At 36.6% G+C, this 23,646-nt stretch overlaps 1 protein-coding gene across 5 annotated transcripts in view; it reads left to right on the top strand.

The window, feature by feature from the left end:
• Window positions 1-23,646, top strand: part of SRBD1 (S1 RNA binding domain 1) — a 134,682-nt gene that overhangs the window by 102,119 nt on the left and 8,917 nt on the right. For all 5 annotated transcript variants that reach the window (XM_049833474.1, XM_049833473.1, XM_049833476.1 and 2 more), the window contains 3 exons: window positions 10,357-10,463; window positions 13,072-13,248; window positions 15,951-16,103. In XM_049833474.1, coding sequence (XP_049689431.1) covers window positions 10,357-10,463; window positions 13,072-13,248; window positions 15,951-16,103 — 437 coding nt within the window. The remainder of the gene's footprint in view (window positions 1-10,356; window positions 10,464-13,071; window positions 13,249-15,950; window positions 16,104-23,646) is intronic.

Below are 23,646 nucleotides of genomic sequence, written 5' to 3' on the forward strand. Positions count from 1 at the left end.
GCACTGAAATGTACCTGAAGGCAGAGCAGTCTGACTATTGCAATTAAAACACCCTTGTATAACTTTTTTTTTAACCTGCACATCAAATGCTTTTTTCTTTAAAAAACCAAAATTATTCTTAGAATGTGGGCTGACTAGGGTTTGTTTTGTTGTGTTTTAAATAAGATAAGCTAACTATTTTAAGAGGAAATTGTTCTGGCTTTGTGATGGAAGAGCATTCCAGGCAGCACAGAACCACCAATGCTATTACTTTTTAGGCTGTGTTTTCCTCTTCACATTCTTGACTGCCTATGTTTTTTAAAAGTGAAAAATAGAGTGGTTTTCTGAAACTTTTCCTCTAATGGATCTCTATATTTTGTCTCCCTGAACTTTTATTAGTTGTTACAGTCATATGAAAAGCTAATTATTATTCTAAGTCTACTGAACTATCTACCATAGTTAGTGAAAAGTTCCAATCTCCTACTAGATTCTCTTTTTAATTAAGATGAGCATATGCTCAATATTGAAATGACTTATCAGTAAACTTTGATAGGTCTTTGCTCCCATAGATTAAACTTAGAACTGTGTATTTGCGGGATTGCCTTTGGGTGCAAGAATTACCTTTGAACCTCAGGTGGTACATATTGAATCTTTGTGTGGCCGAGACCTGCATCCTCATTTATGTCTCGCTCTGAGATGAGTTTCCAGGCTTGGAGTGGCATTAGCTGCCCATGACTTGCCAGGCATAGCTGTCTTGCTTGTCTTGCCATTATTTGGATTGCCTCTGCTCCTTGCATCTGCCTAGCCAGCCATGTGCTGTAGACCTCACTACAAGACTTGCACTTGAGCTTTCTTGCCAAGCTTTCTGTGCTGCAGAAGATGAAGCTTGGCCATAGTTGCTCTAAGGTATCTCAGTTGTCTAATTTCTGATCACAGCAATTTCTGTCTTGTGTGAGAAAAAGTCCAAAGCTGGATACCTTAATCTAGGTTATTTAGAACAACAAGTGTCTTTTGGTGTTCTTAAAATACAAATTCCATACAGAAAGGAACATCCAATAATAAAGATTTTTTTTCTCCATATTTAAAAATTCTGGATTCTTGTAGTAATAATTAGAATAATTATAATTAGAATCCATGAAGATATCTGGTTTTAAAATGGTAGGGTTTAGGAGTTTCTAAATGATTAAATCTTAAATACTCAAGTACTTAATTTTTTTATTTTATTTCTTTATGATTTCTCAAGGTTGCCTAAAACTTGGTTTGGTTAAGCTTTAGATCCTTTATAAAAAAAGATTTTGCAAGGGAAGTAGAGGTCAATCTTTAAAATGAATGATGCCATAATCTGCAATCAGATTACACATTTGCAATGAATTTATTCATATATGCAATAGTTAAAAGCTCTAACTTTGTAAGTAACTTGTAAACTTTATAAGTCAGTAATAGTAATGCAATGATTATTTACAAATCTTCCAATAGAGAATACCTAATAAAACCTTGTTCCAAGCAATTTTTATTAATTTGTTGCACTACGAAATTTTATGTTATTTTATACATTTACAAATAAATTAAACACTATATTTTTTAATGTTTTAAAGAAGCCCTTTGAAGGAATTTCAAGACCTTGAATAAAAGTAAGGGTTATGTTATGAGGCCACAAATCACAGCGTCTGTCAGGGATACTGAGAAAATAAGTGTTCTTTGATTTGTGCTTTTCCATCCTACCTGCTGAGATCTTGTTTGTTTAAAAAAAAAATGTCTGTTGCAAGAGTACTCAGTTGCTGTTTCCATGTACAGGGTAGTACATGCACTATTCTTGTTTATGCTATTATACTAGTTCATTTTGATTTCTCACTTTTTATATTATGCTTATCATTTTAGTAGTAATGATTACATACTGTCAGTAGGGATGGTGGTTCTGAAATGTTGCTTGGTTTTGAGAAAGAAATGTTGATGTTCTTGTTCACTTCTAAAAATTGACATTGAGAATTTAATTTTTTAGTGCTGACAAGTTAGTACAGCTAATTTATTATTCAGTCCTGTCAACTTTTTAACCTCTAGCGTGCAAACACTTTGCTTGCGCCATGTATGTAGTAGGAAGAGTACTAAATATACATTTTAATGCACATTTTGTTAAGCTTAGCACAGAGCAGATTTTTCAAAAAGGCACAAACTTACTACATCATAGAGGGGGTTTTTACCAATTAATTATTTATACTTTTGCTTTAAATGTAACTTGCTATTATGTATAATGGGTGGTGCTGATATTGGTTTCAGTTATCAAAGATGTCAATGACACAGTGGATCCTTACGTACTCTGCCTGTCAAATCCGTAAATGCTGGTACTGAACAAACTTCTGTTTTCTCACGTGTTTCCTGGTTTTCTGTCAGCTTTCCATGTCAGTCTTCCGTGGGTCATTCACTAAACACTACCCTGGGTGACTTCTTTGAGTTTCCACATGTCAGTCAAACTGAAGTACATGCTTTTTAGTAAGCAGAGAAAATAAGCTTGCTTTATTTGAGTTTGGCTGTGTCTTCTGCAGGACAGTGCATTGCATTTTGTTTCATTCCTAGCTTATTTTTGCTTTCAGCTATGCAGTGGAAGAGGTTGGGGGTGCAGCGGGGGAGTGCCTGATGAAAGCAAAGGAGGAGCCAAATAGAAGAGAGGGAGAGAACTGAACAACAGGATTTGAAAATGTTCTTTAAGCATATTCAATTTGAACTGATCCACTTAAAAAAAAAAAAAAGGGGGGGGGGGGGGGGGACGGGGACGACAGGGTACTGAGGGAAGTCAAATTACCCAAAAGCTTTTTCCAGCAAGTGTTTCAGGAGCTGCTGTCACATTAAATAAAAAAATTTTTTTTCTTCTTAATCGTATCATGACTAATTCTGTTGGTGTAAAGATTAAAAAACTGCTGAATGTCATTTTTTGGCATATACTTTTTTTTGTAATGAGAGAATGGATATGTCATTGTATTAAATATATTCTCAGTGCATTGCTGATGTGAGTCACCTGGTGTAGCAGTTGCTCAGTGTGTTTGTATACTAACTTTGAGAGAGCCAGTGAGTGCGAGAAGTTGCTGTAATAGAAGATGTATCAACTGTACAAATCTTTCCTTTCTAGAAAATACCCTTAAATGAATTTGCATTTTTGTTGGAGGTTTTAATAATATCGCAAGTACCACATTCCTCATTAGAGATGAGTGAGAAGACCCCAACTTGTCTTCGGTAGAGCTGGAAGAAGCGTGTGTATTTATATAGAGTTTTACCAAGCTCCTCACATATCCTGAGGGCTCCCCTTGCTCTGAGTTGGAACTATATACTCAGGAGCTGCTGTTTCTCACCCGTCTGCTGCAGGGGGGATGGATGGTCACTGACTTCAGACTAAACAGAATTCCCAGAATTCCAGACTCATCTGGGCTTCATGACTTCTGTCTTGTCCCTCTAGAAATGTACTATTCCTTCTACCTCTATCAATGTAAACATTTTTTCCCTTATCCTTCAGCACTTTTCAGGAAAATTCTCAACTGAATTTGTTGCTTTCAGCCATGTGATGTATGAAACTCTACTCCTGATGGTCCCTGCTTTATCTTTCTGTAGTATTGCAGGATATTGCCTATATTTGTAGAGCTTTAACAGCCCCAAAATACAGTTTTGTACTGAAATTGAAATGCAGGCTTTCCCCTTAGCAGTTTGGGTGATTGCCTTTGCTACATATTGGCAAAAGCATGTGTCCCACTGAAATGTCCAGGAGTTCGGTGGTTGATTATAATTGCAATTCAGATAGCTGCCCCTTAGTCACACAACAATATGCATTGGAGAAAACTGGTACCTGCTCTGGAAAGAGGAAGATGGTTTTGGATATATGTCATTTGATGCTAGCTTGCTCGTGTCAAGAAGTTAGCTTTAGAAATCAGACATGTTAACAATGGGACTGAATTTGTGTAACAAGCTTAGCAGTATTACTGCTTCTGTTAGCCCACAAGTAACCGTAAGATGAATTCCAGGAACTTGCAAGTAACTTGAAGCATTTACATGCTAAACAGTGCATTTTTGTTTTCTTTTTTTTAATGTCAGAGCTGACAGACTTTGTTTTTGTTTTATCATTTTCTTTGAAAATATAAATCCATTTCTCTCCCTTGAGATATTTCAGCAATAGTAATATGCTGTTAAAATAAACAGAATTTAGATTTTTGAAAACAAGAAATGAGTCAGAGTTAAGTACATAGGACAACAATATATCTTATAACAATATAACATTTGGAGAAACCTCAAACAATCTTCAAAAGAAATTCTTGAAGTTAGGTCCTTTTATCAAACATCAGAGGGATAAGCTTGTTTTCTTAGAATCTAACTGAAAGGGATTTTCCAGAGGACGCTCGAGATTAAACCCCCCTGCCTAAACTTTCCAATGTTTCCACCTGACATGCAAGGTGCATTTTAATTTTTTTTTTTTCCAATTCTGCACATGAAAGGGTACTTCTCATTAGACTATTTGTGTTACATTAGCCCTGCTGTACTTAAGGGCTTGTCCTGAATGGATTTTGCTTTTGTGGTTTCACAAGCATTTGAAATGCTGTTGATTGTAAGTAGGCCACAGCATGAGTAGGGAATGTTTCCCCCTTTTTTAAATTTTAAAACACACTTCCATGGATTGAATCTCTGTAAAATAATATAGTTTTGAACTTTGCTTAGGATGTGTTGCCCCACCTAATTTCTCATTCAGTAAATGTCGTTCAGTTTGCACAGTTTAGACCACTTTTAAAAAAGTATTTTTTTCAAGAAGCATGTTGGCTAGTCTTGCATGCCAATGTTAAAATTAATAGATACAGAAGTTAATGGTAGGTACCAACAAAATTATGTTTTATGAGGTGTTAGAAGTGTTTCAGGACTTACATTTACTTCACTGAAAGTTGACTTTTGGATTCAAAGGACAATTGAGGTATAATCAAATTGATCTTGTTATAATGCTGTAATGCTGAGCCTGGGTCGAGAACCTGCAGGTTGCTGCCCAGACTTGAGAACTCTTCCCCTCCCCACTGCTTTGTGACCAGCATTATTAGGTCATGTCTGCACTATGTTTGTAGGCTCTGCAGGGTACAAATAATTCTTGTTCAGCTGTGTTGGAAGGTGCCTTTCTTGGCTCTTGGGCATTGTAAAGTAATAACAATGCACGGGCTGATTGTGCCGATGTCTAATAACGTTTGTAAATGTAAAATAATAAGTATTTAAAAATTGCGGTGTGTTGCAGTAGAATTTCTTGTTTAAATTTATCTTTCAGAGACACATGCAATCATACCATATTTTCTGAAATTATGATTTTACAGGGCACCAGGAAAACGTTAGCAATTGCAGTATAGTTATGTGTATTGTTGTAGTATTTGGGGGTGGGGGGTGGAGAGGAGGTTAGGTTTCCAAAGGTGAAGAGCTTAAAGTTGTAATTTTACTTCCATGTAAAAGCTGCTGTTTAGGGCTGTCCTAGTCTAGCACTAGGAATCCAGTGTTTAGTGTGTTTGGTCAGGCAAAGTTATTCAGTGCTGATGACAAATGTATTTTTACAGTGTCTGTACTGCTATACTAGAAATAACTGAGTTGAGAAACTGTTTAAAATACTGCCTGCCTTTTGTGTATATCAACAGGTTTTTGAAACTTGTAAATGGCTTTCAATTACACTTGTAGTAGCACCCTCTCAAGGAACAGAAAGATTTTTAGTAATAGTAATTATTTCCAGTGAGTGTGCATAGCTCTTGAAACTGAGCAAAACAACGATTCTTGCTCTCTGCTTCATACTACATAAAAAGAAAAGATAGCTGAAGTATTGGGATGTAATAATAGGACAAAACTATTATGTGCATAATAGACGGGTGTTCTTAAAAACGATTCTTTAGTGGTAAACATTCTGTGATGTGTTTAATAAAAGTACATGAAATTAAGTTATATTGCTTTTTTTTAAGCATGGGTTTGCAGAATGGTGGTTTTAAAATATGCAATATAATATTCTTTCTGGTAATTTTAACCGATTTGCCACAGACTAATTTGAGTGGTAATCATGACCAGAAATCAAAATAGCAGCCCTTGATTTTCTTCCAGGTTCATGAATGTAAGTTGCAGTTGGAATATTTGGGATACTCTTTATAAAAATATTAGAAAAATATAATGTTTGAATTTCATTTATTGGTCAGCTACAATTATTTACTATAGCAGTTTCAATTAATCAAGTAATTTAATTTTATGTGTCTTGTTCCCTGGCTCACTTGATATTTCCTTAGGGAAAAAAAACAAAAAACCAACAACTAAAATACGGTGCCTGATACTTCTAAGGGCAGATTAATTTCTGTCATCCTCCACACAAAAATCTCAAGCCAACAGATATCTAAGTACTGCCTAATGCTCTCTGTGGAGCAGGGTGGCTTTGTCTTCTGGAGAGTCGTGATAAAAGAAAGTTTGCAGATTTGCACTGGACATCCTGCAGTTTGTGGCAAGTCCCTTATTTCCACTGGCCTTAGTTTCCATAAATTGGGGGTATCCATCCATTTTATTGCTTGGAGATCATAATGCAAAATGAAGTCTTCTGCTCCAGATCTATGATTCCATCAGTGAGTGTTTTAATGGTAGTCATTTCTGAGTATCCTTTTATTAAAAACTTCGTGATTTATTTGGGTGGTAAATTCAAGATGATGTTTACAATTCACACCAAAGGACATGCTCCTACTTGTTAGGCATAGCTGTCAGGGCATCTTGTGTGCTTGACTGACTAAGCTTCTGGTACAAATGGTTCAACTGTCTGAGGGAGCTAGTTTCTCCTGGTTTTATAGCAGGGGGGGGTTGCTGGGGCAGTTGTATTTGTTCCACAGATAAAGACAGTTAATGAATAACAGTTATTCTGATTAAAAAGAAAAGACAATACTTAACAGTTTTAGAAGGGACACCCTCATGCCCAGGGGTGTATTCAGAGTTACTGTTAATATGAAAACGTTTTCTTTAGAAGGATTTGCAGGGGATCAGCTGAAGCAACGATCTGCCACGTTAGTGTGTGGAGGGGTTGTTGGAGGCTGTGCAGCATAAAATTCTGCATAAGCACACTTTGAAAGTAGCCTTGCATATTGGACTTGGGCTTCATTTGTGCAGGTTTTATTCTGATGCGGTTAATGCAACAGTTGAGAGGGATTTTTGTCTTTACAGACCTGTTGTAGCAAATGAGTAGCATGGAGTATGTGTGCTTCTAGTACTGTCTGAATAATCTGATACCACCCCAGTGCATATAAATAGTACACAGCAGTATATAATATCACCTAACCTGATATTTGAGAAGATGAGTGAAATTGTTGGAAGATTGGCAAATGCACTGCACTTTAAATCTTTCTGAAGTGTAACCTGTTAGCAGTACAAAGTCTTGACAACGGCATTTGGATGATAATATTTTTAATTAACTACTTCTAGAAAGTAAATTCATAACACTTCTCTGTGCTTTGTATCAGTATAAAGAGAGATTTAGAAATTTCTTCATCATAGCAAAAGGAAGCTGTGATGGTCAGTAGCTGCATCTTGGGAGGCAGATTTGCTGGTTGGAAAGATTTCCTAGCATTTGCAACTTAACGTCATTCACTAGCTGAATGTATCTTACTTCTGTGAGGTAGGTATTGGTAGCTTAGGGATTGTTTTAGCCATGCTGTCTTATGCTTATCCTCTACTGTCACATCTGCCCATACACTTTTTCATCTATTCCTTCACATACATGCTGTGATGTCCATTGCAAGTGGTATGACTGTTATGTGTTGGAGTAATAAAAAACAACTTGTGCTTGTCTTATTTTGTTTTTTTAATGGTGTCTGTCAAGCAGCAATAAAGTTAAAAGATGCAGATCATCTTTGAGAGACATGAGAACTTCTTGTCATCCTGGCAAAAGAAATAGACAGTTGAATATTACAGTTTTTTCCAAATTGTGTGTATTCTGTCACACAAATTCCACACAAACTATTGCATCCACAAACTTAAACCTTCAACTAAATGCCAACTTCACATTTGAAACTTAGGACCTGTGAGCACTGGTCTTTATTCCACTAGCAGAGGTATTTCAGGATGCTTAGCTTTTGATTGTGATATATCCTTTCCTTATTCTGGGGGGAGTATAGTTGGCTGAATTGCTATCTACGTTCACTTTCAGCAGACTGAAAATAAAGCTTCTGCTGAATCAAGTCTCTTTCAAAAAACTACCAAAAAAGATTAGGCCAGATCTATGGATTACCTTCTTTGCTATACCCTATGCTATAAGGCATTGTGGAGGCAATGATGAATATCTCTGTTTTAAATCACGTTAACTGCATGTTATTCCTTCTGAAGAATGATCATCATCTTCAGGAATGTAACTGAAACCTAGGGAAACAGCAGTCTACCCTACTCTCTGTTACAGACTCTACTTTATATTCTGAATAGTTGGTTTAGACCAAGATTTTTTTAGTGGTGGCCAAGAACTGCTACAATTAATGGAACTTGTTAATGTAACTTGTGAAACTACATGATTATCAACTTCCAAGTACCTTGAAATCAGTAGCCTTTCCTAAAAGCAGAAGGAGATTTTGACTACTCTGCATTTTTTTTCTCCTTTTGTCTTCCTCATAATTAAAAAGATTGTTAAATTAGTATCTTATTAAATTTTTAATTTGTGGTTCATCATAGAAAATATAGCCTGGTATTTGGCAGCTGTACTTGGCAAAGAAGAGAAAATATGTTGTTTCTGAACAGTTTTATTCTGGTTCTTGTACTGTGTTATATAAATGCATCCTTCCATGAGCGTGCACGTGAGCTGGAAGCCTCTAGCTCTAGTATGTTACTTGGCTGACAGCAGGAGGAGGAGGAAATATATAGACCATTCTCACTAAGAGAAGCTGCTTCTTCAGTAAGTCAGAAAAATAGAAAGGATGTGTTTATTTGTTTATATGTCTTTATTCAGAAAAGAAGCCATTGTGTTGTAGTAGCAACACATTAGTAAGAAGAAACTGACATTTGAGCTGCAAAGTGTATAAGTAAGCTTTGCGGTTGTGAGGCCAAGACTGTGTGCAAATGCCAGTATTTATGCATGTACATGGCTTTTTGCATGCAAACTTTATATGGGAGGAGTAATATTGACAAAATTTGCGCTTCCTGCTTGTAACTAACTTTATTAATGTATCGCATCATGAAAATACATCCCATTACTCTTACCTGAAATGGGGGGGCTATGAAATACATTGCTGTAAGTTTTACAGTTGTTTTAGTTGTTAACCACTGCTTGATGAATTACCAATATTGGTAGATTGGGATTGATGCGGTTGGCATGTTAAATTTAACTGTGAAATCTTTAAAAGATCCGAATGGCTTAGAAGGTAAAACAAAGTAGTGGATATGAAATGTTTGGTGTCTTGGCATGGATCCAGCTTGATGTCCTAAATGAATGCAGCACAAAACCACAACAGATCAACCCAGATTTACATGAGTGACATATAAGAGCCCTGAAGCTAAGCCAACATAGTGATTGAATTAACTCCTGCATTTAGAGAGGCTTCTCCCTCCAGGTTAGACTTCTAAGCACTGATGGGCTTGTGTGGGGAACTAGCAGTTATAGATTGAAGTATGCCTTGTGTTGTGGAGGAAAAGAAATCTTAGAGCTTCAGAACTTTTACCATTGACAAGTGTGTCTGATTTTCTTGGGGGGTGGGGGGAACACTATGAACAATAATGGAAAAACTGGAAGAATTTCCATTAGTGGTGCTTCCATCAGGGACCTGCCAATCTTCCCAGAAATATCTGTTCAAAATCTGAAACATTTTGATGCTGCGGGGCTGATAGGTACCTTATGTATTGCCCACCTCATACAATACCTGGCTTGTTCTTTTAGGAAATAATAACTCTACTGTAGCGTGATGTTCATAAATAGGATGATTTTGCGAACATTTGTATGTGCAGGTGCAAAAGTACAGTATTTGTGATAACTTATTTTTAAAATATTGTCTGATTTTTAATAAACTGATATGATAGGTAAATAAATGTCAGATTAAAGACAAGACAGTGGATGAACAGAAGCATTACTCCTTTTGAGTAATCATTATGAGTTTAATATAGTTTTGTTTTTACATGATGCAGGGAAATAGTTATTAAACAAAAAAATACAGTAATGTGAAGAGTGCCTTATTCTAGGGATTTGTATCATAACAAAGATGTTGCAAAGAAATACTGGAGATCTCTTAAAAATATGTTCTACAATTTATGTTTTTAACTGGTACTCTCACATAAGATATTGATAAGTTCCAGCAACTATTTTATTAATGTTAATATTGTTTGCAGTTCTTATTTATGAACGCTTCGATATTTCAATAACCCAATATCTCCATTTTTGTTTCTCAGCATGATGTATCACAGACTTTGCTCAAAGCAACTCTGGACAGTGTGGTTGAAGAGTGTGTCAGCTTTGTAGGAGTTGATATTAACATCTGCTCAGAAGTACTGTTAAGGTGAGTCAAACATTTTCCTATTCCAGTAATTACATGGCTCTGGATCACAGAGACTCTGTTTAGTCTGCCATCTGACTCAAACTCAGCTGAAGCAAATGGCTCTTGTGTCAAACTTCCAATTACATGAAAATGACACATTAAGACAGTATTTCACTGGATTATTAAGAGTCAGTTTTTAAGGGTATGTGTGATTGTCCAGGGTAAAGCTATTCTTTGGAGAAAAAACAGGTATTTAAAAATTCTGAGCCAACATTGCAATTTTAGAAAAACTTGATATAATTATTTTGTATTTTTACACTGAGAAAGGGATTTTCAAATGTACTTTCTGTCTCTTAGAAGGTATTTTTATAGATACTGCTAAGTGGAACAGGTTGTAAATGTTAGGGAAGGAAAGGAGAAAAGGAATGATTTAAGGGGAAACTGCTGAAAAATGTATCCCTTCTTACTGATTTTTTTGGTAAGTAATTATACCATAATTACTTGGAAAATGTTCTGAATTGTATTTCTCTTAGTTAGAAATTAAAAGCTCATTCTCTCTCTTAAGTGTGTAGAATTCAGAATCATTTAGCTGAACAGCCTCTCAGAAGAGCAAAAGTGTTGCTGTCATCTTCTGTAGCACAAGGGGAAGAAAAAGAATGTCCATGATCTTGGTAGTGATAAGTATATTAGGTATCAAAGTCAGGCAAAATGTATTCTTGCTAGCTCTGTCTTTAATTTTTTAACCCCTTATAATCATTCTTGAAAATGTCTTTCCATATTTTGGAAGAGGCTCTTTTTCTATTCTTCTTGGTTTTCCACTTTCTTGTCCATATTCTTTTTCTGCGTATCCAATCCTTAGCCCAACTCCTGATTTACCCTCAGTTTTACCTTCTGTCAGATTTAGATCAGCTTTTAGTAAGAAAGCAAGCAGTACCTATTGGTAAATGAGGCCTACCAGCTTTCATTCCATGAATAAAAGCCTACCTGAGCAAGGGCAGTGGGTGAGCACTGTCAGCCTTCTGCAGGTTACAGCTATATTGTGCAGTTCAGCAGAGGGCACCAGGCTGAGGTGCCACTGGGTCTCCACAAAACTGTGAATGTGGAGTGATACTGTCCAGTCATGGTTACAGGTGGTAACCGTGTTGGCTAAGTACTTTGGTCTAATTAACCTGGCTTATGATGCGTGTATGCATGTGCTACGTCAAGTTCTGGATCTAACTTGATCCTCAGCAGTTCAATTCTGCTCTTCTGTGTAGATGTGGTCTAAGTTTCTCTCAGATGTGTAGTGTGTGAAATTGTCACCCTAGCTAGAATATACCATGAACAGGGCTTTCTGCTCATGCGTTCTGATGCATCAAATACAGTTGTTGTCACCTCTTCCATGTGTAATATGTGTCAGTGCTACACTACTTGCATTACTGCTAAGTATCGTACTTGAAAAACTTGAGATCATCAGTGGAAAATTCTGTGAACTCCGTGTCATGTTCCTTTGTCAGTGTAAATAAGCTGGATTTCATAATGTTTCTAAGAAATTTTTGGAGAAAGTTCCATTCCTAATGATGAATATTTTGTCTACGGCTAAAGGTATGTCTCTCCAATTTAATTCTGAGGTTTCACCAACTTTGGATTATTTTTTTAACTTGTGCTTGAAGATGAGATTAATGGAAAGATTTCCATGTGTCCCCCCGACCCCCCCTTTGACTCTTCTTGCCGGGTTTGCTGATGGTGTTTTTCTAGAATCAGCCTGTGCCATTCCACAAACAGGTCTCTGCTGCCATTGACTTAAGCTGTGGTATCTGATATATGGAGCCACATGGGTGACATTTCCTTCTCTAGTGCCAGGAGTAACTGCCCACCACACCTCTTTTCCCTCTTCCTATGATTAATATACTCCATACACAGAGAGTTGTACTCACATGTACGTACAGAAAATGTGCAGCAAACCCACTGCTTCCTGAAGGAACTTGGCTAACTGCAGTTGCACTTCACAGGTAAGTTCTTTGCCAGATCCGAGTTGCCCCCAGAACAACTCATGCAGCCTGTTCCCAGCTGCTCTTTTATCTCAAGAGCAACTGAGAGAAAAGGAACAAGCTGTGTGGATCTGTTAAATTGTGTGAGGAAGGCAAGCTGCTCCCAGCCACTCTCCTTCTGGATAGCAGACGTCAGCCCTTCGTGTTGGGGGCAAGGTGTTGCAGTACCATTGGAAGAGAACAGCTGAGAGGGGGCTGTTCTCACAGGAACAATTTATCTGTCCTGAACCCTCCTCCTATGTCGTTTCCTGAAGAGGGCAGCTGGGGGCAGGCCATAAGACATGACAAATGGAATTGGCATTACAGAAATAGCCAACAGATCATAAATTACACGTCCCTGGCTTACTAGCTAGGTATGTGCAGAACTGTATTGCTGTACCAAGTTTTGTTGACTTGAGTGGATTTCTTCCATAGAACTAAGAGAAGGGACCCTTTTTTAGATGATGCCTTTGGTCTGGGAGTCTATTTGCAAATTTCTCAGCCGTCTTTAAGTTTTGTAAACCAGATTTTCTATGGTAATGTGTATCCTTGTAACGGATAGCACTTGTATTAATGATTGTTCAATCGTAATAAATGTATTCTGTAAACTTTCCTCTTAGACACATTGCAGGACTGAATGCTAACAGGGCTAAAAATATAATTGAATGGCGAGAGAAGAATGGACCATTTATAAACCGAGAACAGCTCAAGGAAGTTAAAGGTCTGGGTCCCAAATCCTTCCAACAGTGCGCTGGCTTCATCAGATTCAATCAAGAATATATAAAGACCTTCTGCAGGTAATAGAGATGTTAGCTATCTTGACTAAATTATCCAAAATAGTATGAGAAGACTTTTTCCCCTGTTCTGTTTTGTATTCAGGCTTGAGACTTGAGGAATCCTAGGCCTTTGCACTCTGGAAGACAACATCTTAACAATTAAATTTCTTGAAGTCAGTGGTTGAAGATAGTGCTTTCTCTTTAAGTCAGGGTTTCAATAAGTATGTAAGCTTAATTACAAATTCTGCCACTGAATTGGTAGAAGAAATTTGGCATGTGGTACTGTTGTGATCTGAGATAATAAACCTTAGTCTTGTGTTTCAGGCACGATTTAGAGATTATTGTGGTAAGGATTATTCTGCAGAATGTATTGGTAGTAAACTAGAGGGGATTTTTTGAGAGTTTTGATTCCATTACCTGGAGGGAGAAAGTTGAATACCTGCCTGGATCAAACTCTGTCTGTGTTATACTTCTGTACCTAGAAAGTGTGATGTGACTGCCTTCTGTCTCAAATATGTAAGACCCTTTCCCAAGTCCAGTTTGTTGACAGTGGGTCATCCTTTTCCATGCCACCTCATTCCCTGTTTCTGTACCAAGCCTTTCCCTCTTGCAGCCATTTATTGTGCTCCTCTTGACCTGAAATCTTTCCTCTCCACAACTGCAAGTGCCCTTTCTAGGGCAATGTCTCTTCTGCCTTTCCCATTTCTCCTTCCAACATAAAGAACTAAGAAAGGGCACAGGGGTAGCACCATCCCCACCCTTTTGCCACTGACTCTTCTCAAAAAATATTTTCCTGGGAAGCACATGCTATTTTTTAGCCAACCTAATGCTCAGAAGCAATACTGTATTCCCAGTTGCTGCTAGCCAAACAGCACACACGTAACTTCCAGGCAGGAGGTAGGCACATTAAGACTGGCTTACTGCCCAGGTAGAAGGTATACAGATTGGCCGCCCATCTGGCGGGGAGGCACATGCTGCAGGCCAAATGGTGCGCACTGTAAGCTCCAGAAGACCAAAGAAATTGCTTTCAAGGCTGTATATGATCAATACGTCTTATGTTGTACAGATCTGTTCTAGTGAATGAAAAGGCTAATGCCTTCCCCCCCCCCGCCCCCCCCCCCAAAAAAAAAAAAAAAAAAAAACCAAAACAAAAAAAACAACTTCACTGGTTAAATGTTTAAGGACATTGTATTTTATTATTTTTTTTTTTTTCCTCCCTGGAGCATGCTTCTGATGTTAGTCAGATTCCATAAAACTTGAGAACATTGTATAACCTGAGAAATCTGCTATAACTTTGGAGTTTGAGGCCAAAATAAAGTTCTAACGCCATCGCCTCCACAACATTTCTCGTGGGCCAAGGTGGCAAAACCAAATGTTTTTGAAATGGACTTTGAGAAGGTCTCTTTTTTTGTTCTCTCTAATAATGTTGATGGCTGTACAGTGCTGTGTGAATTAGTTTTTGTGCTTTGTGCTTGGAAGTTAATAAGTAGTGGTAATTTTAAAAATCAATATGGAAAAAGAAAGTTATGTTTGCATTTCTACACTTAGGTAGAGCCCAAAGTGTGAGTGCTAGTTCCGGGTTCTTCAGTGCATTCTCTTTTGTCCTGCAAAAGCAGAAACCACTTGTGATTTAGGAAACAAAAACAAACAAAAAAAGAGGCAAGAAAGGAGCCTTTGCCAGTAGGAGTAATTTGTTGCCTTTACTGTATCCTGAATTTTTTTTTCTACTTGAGGGAAACTTTAAAGGAACAAGTATGCCAGTTGTAAATATGCTACACATATGAAGATAGATCTCTTGCTCTCCCGTCTTCTGTAAAGTGCTCCTACCAATGTGGGCAATCTGTCCATGGATCTCTCGGAGACTCTGGAGCCTTTTCATTATTCAGCCAATTAAAGAAAAAAAAATAAAAGCCCAATCTAAATGCGAACTGAAGGGAACTGATTAGGAGTCAGTAACTTATTCACTAAGTTTTAAGGAAAGCTGTATTAAGATACTTCTGCAAAAATTGTTTATAAATTCTGAAATAGTGATAGATTTGACCTTTAGCTTTTTTTCTGTTCTGGGCAAATCATGGTCCGAGTTCTTCTGATTTGAAATTTTTCATATTTTGACCTGACCCCTCTTTGAGCAGAATTTGTCAGAAATTTAAGCATAGGAAGTCAATAAATGTGGTTTAAGGACTTCTGATGTCTAAACACTCACATACTTTCCTTGTTCTGTACATATGCTTGAAATGCAATTTGCTTACCTAAAGATGGTATGAATAGGAAATTTTGCTAATAAATTTTTCAAATTTAAGATTATGCAGATTATTAATTGACAGTTAAGTATAAAAGTGTCCTCACAAGGTCTTTATCAAGTAGGTAAATGCAATTGTCCCCATTTTACAGACAGAAGATGCTATCCAGGTTGCAAATGATACTATAGGTTATGTAGTGTTTTCTTTTATAATCTTTTAATCATGAAGAAATTTTGATGAAGCACAGAATCCTTTCCCAATGTTTGTTTCTATTTTAAATCAATTTAAAATACATTTATATATTATATTTTTATGCTATGATTGTATTGTTAAAATTCACTCACAGTGACCTTTTAGGAGTTTTGTACGTGTTTTTTTTTTAAATGCGCATTGTATGAAAGTATGATTGTGTTTTTCACATGTGGGCACTGGGCTAGGATCTTGTTCATTATGAATGACATGTCCATTTTCGATTTCTGACAGTAATAAGAAAACTGATCTTGGAAGTCATGCACTTTTGACTAAAGCAGGTGCGCAGGGTAAAAAGAAGAGCAAGCCAACACCATGTGCCTCGCAACAGCCCAATCCTTTGGACCAAACCTGTATTCATCCAGAGTCTTATAATATTGCAATGAGGTAAGCAGTGGGAAAGTTTTTGAACCATTGACACTGTCAATTTTTAAAACGAAAGTACTGATTTTCCTGACAACAGCCTGCTCAGCCTTTTGAGACACAAATACTTATATTAATTTGATGCTTTCTCCCCTTTCTTCAAGAAAAAGGTGTGCTTCAGAAGTTCTGTACAAGTGAAGGGTTTCAAATGGTGTCTTTTGCCTTTTACGTGCATGCACGTTTTTAGTGTTATTCTTCGGTTTTTTTGGTTTTCACATAGCTTTTCAGTGATGAAATCGGTGTATTTTCAAAACTTTGTCAGACTTTTCTCCCATGACCCTGTCTTCTTCATATCACGACTTTGTGCCTCATTGGGGCCACTTTTCTCAATTTCCTTCTATTTGCCAACTCTTTATGCTACACATCACTTTCAGTTTGGACTTTTGGTTCACAAAGTGTGGAGACAAATCATTTGTTCTAAAAATGTCTTCTACCTTGCCCCTATATATTATGTAAAAGGTGATAACTAAAACATAATCTTATTTGTTCTTAAAAATAATCTAATTGAAATGCCATTCAGTCAGCAGTAGTTTAATACCTCTGCATCATTAAGAACTGCTTTTACATTGTTGTTTATGTTCAGCATGTGCCAAACAAACTTTCTGCTTAGTAAATTTTGACCACCAGAATGCGTTTGAGTGTGCGTACAAGTGCATGGACATATGTGAGCATGTGACATTATTGTGAGGCTTTAAAATTAAATTCTGATATTGCAAGATCTAATTAAGATGTATATATTAAGTTCCCAAACACATGAACACTGTGGTGGTTTTACTAAGTGACCTTTGGCTAAAGGAAGAGAATGGGTTTTGTGCAGGTCAGAAAAAAAATAATTAGGAAACCATGTGTGCCTCTGGTTAGGGGATACTGCAGCTGGTAAATGCTAGTATAAGCTGTGATCCTTTCTGTCATCAGCCCTGGTTGAAATTGGACTCTGCTTGTCCTCTTGAGAAAACATTATCTCCTACCATAAACCAGCACGTATTTATTTTTTTAAGTGATTTGCAGTGAACAGGTTCTTTTCTTAAAATGTGCTGGAGCTAATTTCAGCAGTAGCTAGATGCTTTAGGATTCTTATGATCTCTGTCAAGAATATTATTCCTGGAGAAAGTCATGCTTCCTTTTTTATAAACAAAACTGTCTTTAAGCCTCAGAGAGGTATGCTGAATTTCTGAAGCTTGAGTTTCTTACCTAAAAAAGTCTTACAGGACCTTGTGTTTTTAGGACACCCTCCCTACAGTGTGTGCTCTGTTCTCTCTCTGGTGGAGATAACTGCATATACAACTTCCCATGCATAGGTCTGTGTGCTTTGCTTCTGCTAGGCATGCAGTGCACTTCTGTTTCCATGCTCTCCCTGCCACAGTTCATTCTTCTTTGTACCTGATTCTAGGGCCACCAAGCAATTGCCTGCTAGAGTCCATGCACTTTGTGCAGTGTATAGGTAACTTTGGTTTCTCCTTTTCCACAACCATTTCCCTCTTTTTCTTATGCATCGGTATTTGTTACTAGTTGTTTGCCCTGTGCATAGCTGTGGAAAAAAGTCAGGCAAGGTCCTGATCTTAATGATCTTACGTTTGGTAGGTGGCTTATAGGGTGAAGAAGCTTGATCACCCCTACTGGAGATTATTCAGAGTGAGTCAATATTTTTTTTTAAAAAAAGTTGTTCAAAATTAATGTTGATTTTCAATATTGTATTTCATTCAATTTAAATATTAAGCCGTCAGGATTTGGTTAATAGTCCATTCAGCTTTCCAGCCCTAGTGCACTAATAAAATAATCAGTAAAAGTGTTTACAGTGTTACCAGCTTTGCTTAAAAGCTGATGTGGAAAGATTGCTTCAGGGAGCAGAGAAGTGTAGCCAGTTAATGGTAGAATACTATAGGAATTTATCTACATATGATACCTTCACAAAGGTTGGTCGGAAATTGTGACTTTGTTTCCAGAGCAGCGCAGATTACTTTCATATCTGAAGTGCTGAGTGGGATTATTATTGCATAGGGTAGCTCAGATATTCACACACAGTTGAAATTCTGGAGAAAATTTTAGTAGGTATTACAAATCACGTAATTGTGTTTTGGAATTTGGCTGGGAACCCAGGATAAGCGCTATTTGAAAAAAAAAAAAAAAAAAAAAAAGTAATTTAACAAGTACAAGTTTTACACCTTGACCAAAAGACACTGGTTTGAGTCACAGGCTTATGCATGATTCAGAGAGGTGGCTGCCACCTCTTGCACAGCCGACACTGCTTAGAAGGTACGTTGCTGGTTCTTAAAATGTGTTTAGTGTCAAACTCAGACTTCAAGAGCCACAAAGCCATTGCAGAAGTATGATGTGGCTACAGACCAATGCTACCTGTCATGTCATTTCTCTTTGGCTTATGCAATTACTTTAAAGTAAGTTTCCAGCTGCTCTGTTGTCTGTTCTCTGTTTCTCATCAAACACTTTACCTTACTAGACTGAATTTTCAGGTGAAGTGTTTAGATCCAAGTGCATGTTGTAGGTATTGCACTGTACAGGTTTTTTCATGCAAAAGGATATCAGTTGATATCAAAACAAATATAAAACCACAATAACATATCGGCTAATGGAACACCAAAACTAATAAGCATAGCACCTATCTCTAACTGAATCAGTCTTTTCTGTTTTCTTTGGGCTTTTTCTGTTGTCTTCTTGCATTTATGAGTATCTGTACACATAGTTTGATGGGGGGAGGGGGGGGGAAGTCTCAAAATGCTCTCTGTGCTTTCTATGAATGTACTCTATGTTCAACAGTATTTTTCTTTTTCTTGCAATGAAGAGATAGTTTCCTTGAAAGCTAGTTAAATATGAAGGTAATAACTTTTATGGTATAGATTGTATTAAAATGCATTAGCTTGATATCACGAAATGGTGTGGAAAATGGGGCAAACAGGTATTTGCAATGAAAAAATATTAGAAGATGTTTGAAGAAAAGAAAATACAGCTCTGCAGCAAACTGACAAAAGCCAAGAAGTGCAGTATTAAAAAATGACACTGATGACATAAGGGCTAAATATAAACCAGACATCCTCCACTCAAGCAACTGATGCTATAATTTAGCAATGATTATATATTTAAAATTACTTTTCAAAAAAAGCATATGAGCTGTTAAGCTTCTCGGAACTTATGGAGATGGCTTTCCAAACCAATTTGCTGCCTCAGTATGAATTAAGAAAAAATTCTACTAGGAATTCGGACTGCATGGAGGGTTCAGTCCAAAGCTTATCAGAGCTGTTGACGAGTTTTGCTGGCTTTGATAGGCAGTGGATGGGACTGGGCTTGTAATTCCCTTCTGCTGAGCCTATGTTCATGAAAAAGCTTCTGAGTGCCTGAAGATCAAATCATGTTTGTGTTGTTGATTTGAGGTGTCTTACTGAAATCAACCAACATCCAAAAGACTTTTTAACATGTTAGAACTAAGCCAGGTTTAAAACCTAATTGATAATTCTTATAATTTAAATCAATGTGCATGAGAAAAATTGAGACTGTTAGAAGTGGGTAGAATCAGTATTTTAATACATATATTTTTAAACAAAATACATTTTAAAGGAGTTCTGTTGTGTTGCTGCCTTCAAAGTATTTCTTTCTCCTTTTTCTGTGGTTACATAGAACTTTGTCAGGGACCATGTCAAGCTCACAGATGGGTCTGTGCTACCAAAGGGCGGAGTTGTTGTCTTGAAGAAGATGGGTAGATTTGATTCAAGGCATCAAAATACAGTATTACATACCTCTTACGACAGAAATTAAAATGAATTGAATAGATGCTGCATAAATGAGTCATAAAGGCTTCCTCATGCAACGTCTACCACATCTTGCCAAGAGAAAGTAATCTGTGAAAATTTTATTGGATTAAAAGTTTTCATGGGAAATTACATTTATTTTTAAACTAAATAAGCTGGTGATTTTTATCCACTGCTTCTCTCCAAATTACCCAAAAGCAGCAGTCCACATTACAGATTTATGACATACAAAATTATCAGTTTTTAAAACAATGTTTTTGAGGGATAGAAGTTCACCAAAATTTGAAACCACTAATTTTCTCTTTCTGAACTGTTTTGTAGCTTGAAAGGCCAATCCGGTTTAAAAAAAAAAAAAAAAAATTGGTTAGAAGAATTGCTCCCAAGTGGTGACTTTGGTTGCCAAGCTTTAGGCTGGAGCCAATTTTTATGGCTGAATTAGAAAGCCTTGAAAAATAGGGGTTTTATAATGGAAACACTGATGTAATCTTTACTACATTGGCACAAATGGTGCTGGTATGATTGATTTATGGCATTTAAACATCTTAACTTAAAATCTGTACAATTTCTGTAAAATAATTGGAAAACACCCTACTGGTGATTTAACACACTCTGCAGATGACCAAAACGCCTTTTTCATGGTTTCCACACTGTCAAAGCTTGGCTTTGTCATGTGCAGTGATCAAGCTTACGAACACCTCTAAACATTATGAATCAGAATTTCCTAAAAGTTAAATAAAAAAAAAAACACTTTGTAGGCAGTGTATTTTCCTGCAAAGGAAAGCTGTGTTTTAAGTTTCTGAAAAATCTCTATGTGAAAACCAGTTTATAGTGGTAGAATCCTCTACATACAATTAATACAACATGTAGAGCGTATCCAATTTCTTGGTACATATTGTAAAAGAACTGGTAGGAAAACCAAGGAAATGTTTAGGAAGTCCCAAGAAGTTACAACCAGCTTATGCTTATAAACCAAAATGCTGGAAAGAAAACACAATGTTTTTTCTTTGTTGTATCAGTCTGCTGGGTGCAGTTGGTTTCGTATGACTGAACCTTAACATTTACTGATTTTTATTTAAATCTCATAAAAATGCTCTTTGCTAAAGGTTGGCACTCAGAATGTGTATTGCTGCTCACATTGCAGCATCTGGCAGACAGGTTGTATTTCAGTCAGACTTAGATCTTTTATAAATATTGGTAAAATATTTCTAAGGTTGTGATTTAGCATAATGCAGGTGAGGATCTTCCTTGGCTAATTAGCCGGGTTTAGGACCTTGCCTGGTAGAGGATAGTACCACTCGCTGCAGTTGGTTATGCCATAAGAGAAGTTTTTGATGTACTGAGCAGAGTGACTAGCAGTGAAGATTCATGTCTTGCCCTTTGCTGGGTATTGACAATGCTGTTTGATATCCCCGGGAGGACTTCAAAATCCCAAGACGATTCAGCAAAGCACTCATTCATGTGCTTATTCTTCACCAAAGTAAAATATTTGGATTTGATGCTCATTTCAGCAAAGCATTGATGTTGATAACTTTTTATATTCCATTGTCGATGGATTGATCATTTTTCAAGTATCTCTGGTGTTTCTGCTACTCTTTACGTGGGTGGATGTAGCAGCTGATCCATAGTATCTCAGTTGCTATTCTGAAAAGCTGCACTAGCTAGTTTTGAAGGCAAGTACTGACACGTAAGAAAATGCAGAAGGAAAACTGTTGATTAGGGAGAGACCACCAAAAGAAAGAGATCTCCCTCCCCTGCCCTTTTTGTGACTGCTCACTTGTCCTTTGACGGCATTTCCAGCTCTCTGCTGGGCTGGCTTGCTTCTGTCTGGGTCCCCTAGTTGTCCCTGAGCAATTGAGGCAATGCTTAAGGGGAATAGACATCAGGGAGGGAATAGTTACTTAGTATGGTGTTTGAGCAATGAGAACAAATTGTTGTGTTCTATTTAATAATGCAGCCTACATGTGAATATTTTACAGAGAACAGGAGTTTCTACTGTGATAGGATGCCTTTCCTTAAATTCGCTACAAAGTCAACCGAAACATCTTTTGTCCAGTTTCAATAAGACTGTACTTGCATGTACACACACACGTGTGTGGTGTGTGTTTATTCAAGCTATTTAATGTGCAAAATAATACTTTCTGGTAAAGTCTTACGTTTCTCTTTTAAAAAAAAAAAAAAAGCAAAAAAGTTAAGCTTAGTAAATTAATGAATCTTTGTGACTATTTCCAATAGGAAATGGCTAGCCCTAATTAAGGAAAACACTTGCAGAATTAGGACCATTAAGCCTAATAAATAATAGGTCATATACATCACTTCAGAAGGCCAGTTCATTCACAGTCTGACTCTATTAACTTAGTAGCTGGATTTTTAGAGATCATATTTTTGAAAGTTATCTTGTCAGTAAATAGAAGAGCAGAAAAGGCTTTCACTGCTAATTGCCATCCAATAAAGACATTTTAAAACTTTTATGTGATGTAAAATATACAGTTAACAAGAATGATTAGAAAAACTTGGAAATAACAAAGAATTATCCTCCAGTTACACTATAAATACTAGACCCATAAATCAAGTGGTGTTTTTTAATTTGTTGAAATTTTTGAAACTTACGTAACTTCCTACTGGTTGCATTTAAAAAAAAAATTATGAAGGAAAAAAAAGAACTTTTTTATGGAATGATTGCCTTTAACTGTAATACTAATTCTTTGTGGATAACTAATCATGTTTTACTATTTTGTATCTTGGGTTACACTTCAGTTATGTGATAGATCAGTAGTCGTGAAAACAGCTAACAACAGCGTGCCTAATGGTATTGTAGCAAAGTGACTATATGGCAGTGTAGCTGCATCTGAATTTCTGTTCTCATTTAGGAACTCATTGTTTCTTAGATTTATACATTCAAAAATGTCATAAACTCTCTGAATGCTTTCTGGTCTTCTGCATGCAGTCAGATAATCTATAATATTAACAATTTATGCATTTGAGGAAAAACATGTATCTGGCTAAGCCACATAAGTAGTTTTAAATATATTTGAAACTTTAACTTTCCGTGTCTAGCAACTAATTACAGAGAATGCACAAATATTGTTTGCTATATAATCTGCATCAGTAGTTGAAAACTGAGGATCTGTATTACAAGTGAGAACAGAAACAGTCAACATCTGCATTATAAAAATAATGCTTTTGCATTTCAAAACATTACTAAAACATAAATGTCTGCATAATTTAAGTTTCCTACTGTCATGAATGTACATTTTACCTAACAAAGCCCATGCTAATGCAAAGTTGTTTTGTTTTCAGAGTGATTATGTTGCATTACCATTAATTCATGTGTGCACTGTGACGAGATGTAATGGCATATCATGTTGCTTTAATGTAACAAATCCAGTACTCTCAGCTCTTAAGTTGTGTTACTGGAAATGATTACATAAAACAAATGACTATGACTAAAACCCTTGCAAAGCTTTAGAACTCCTGCACATTAGAAGAAGCTTTTTTTGGGGTGTTTAAAGTAACTTCGTAAAAATTTACAGAAGACTTAATAGTTTTAGTCTTTTCTGACTGTTTTTTGCATTCCACTGAAATTTGCATTATCTTTTAAGCATTGCAAAGGCTGTGCTATAATTTTGTGCAGATGTGTTTGTTAAGTGAACATGATGTGCTTATTTGTTACATTTATGCTACTTTTCTTTCTTTATCTGGGTAAGATGGATGAAATTATGTATTAAATAAAAACATCAGTGATTTAGCCA

The sequence above is a fragment of the Accipiter gentilis genome, chromosome 30 (genome assembly GCF_929443795.1).
Source record: "Accipiter gentilis chromosome 30, bAccGen1.1, whole genome shotgun sequence".
Classification (NCBI taxonomy): domain Eukaryota; kingdom Metazoa; phylum Chordata; class Aves; order Accipitriformes; family Accipitridae; genus Astur; species Astur gentilis.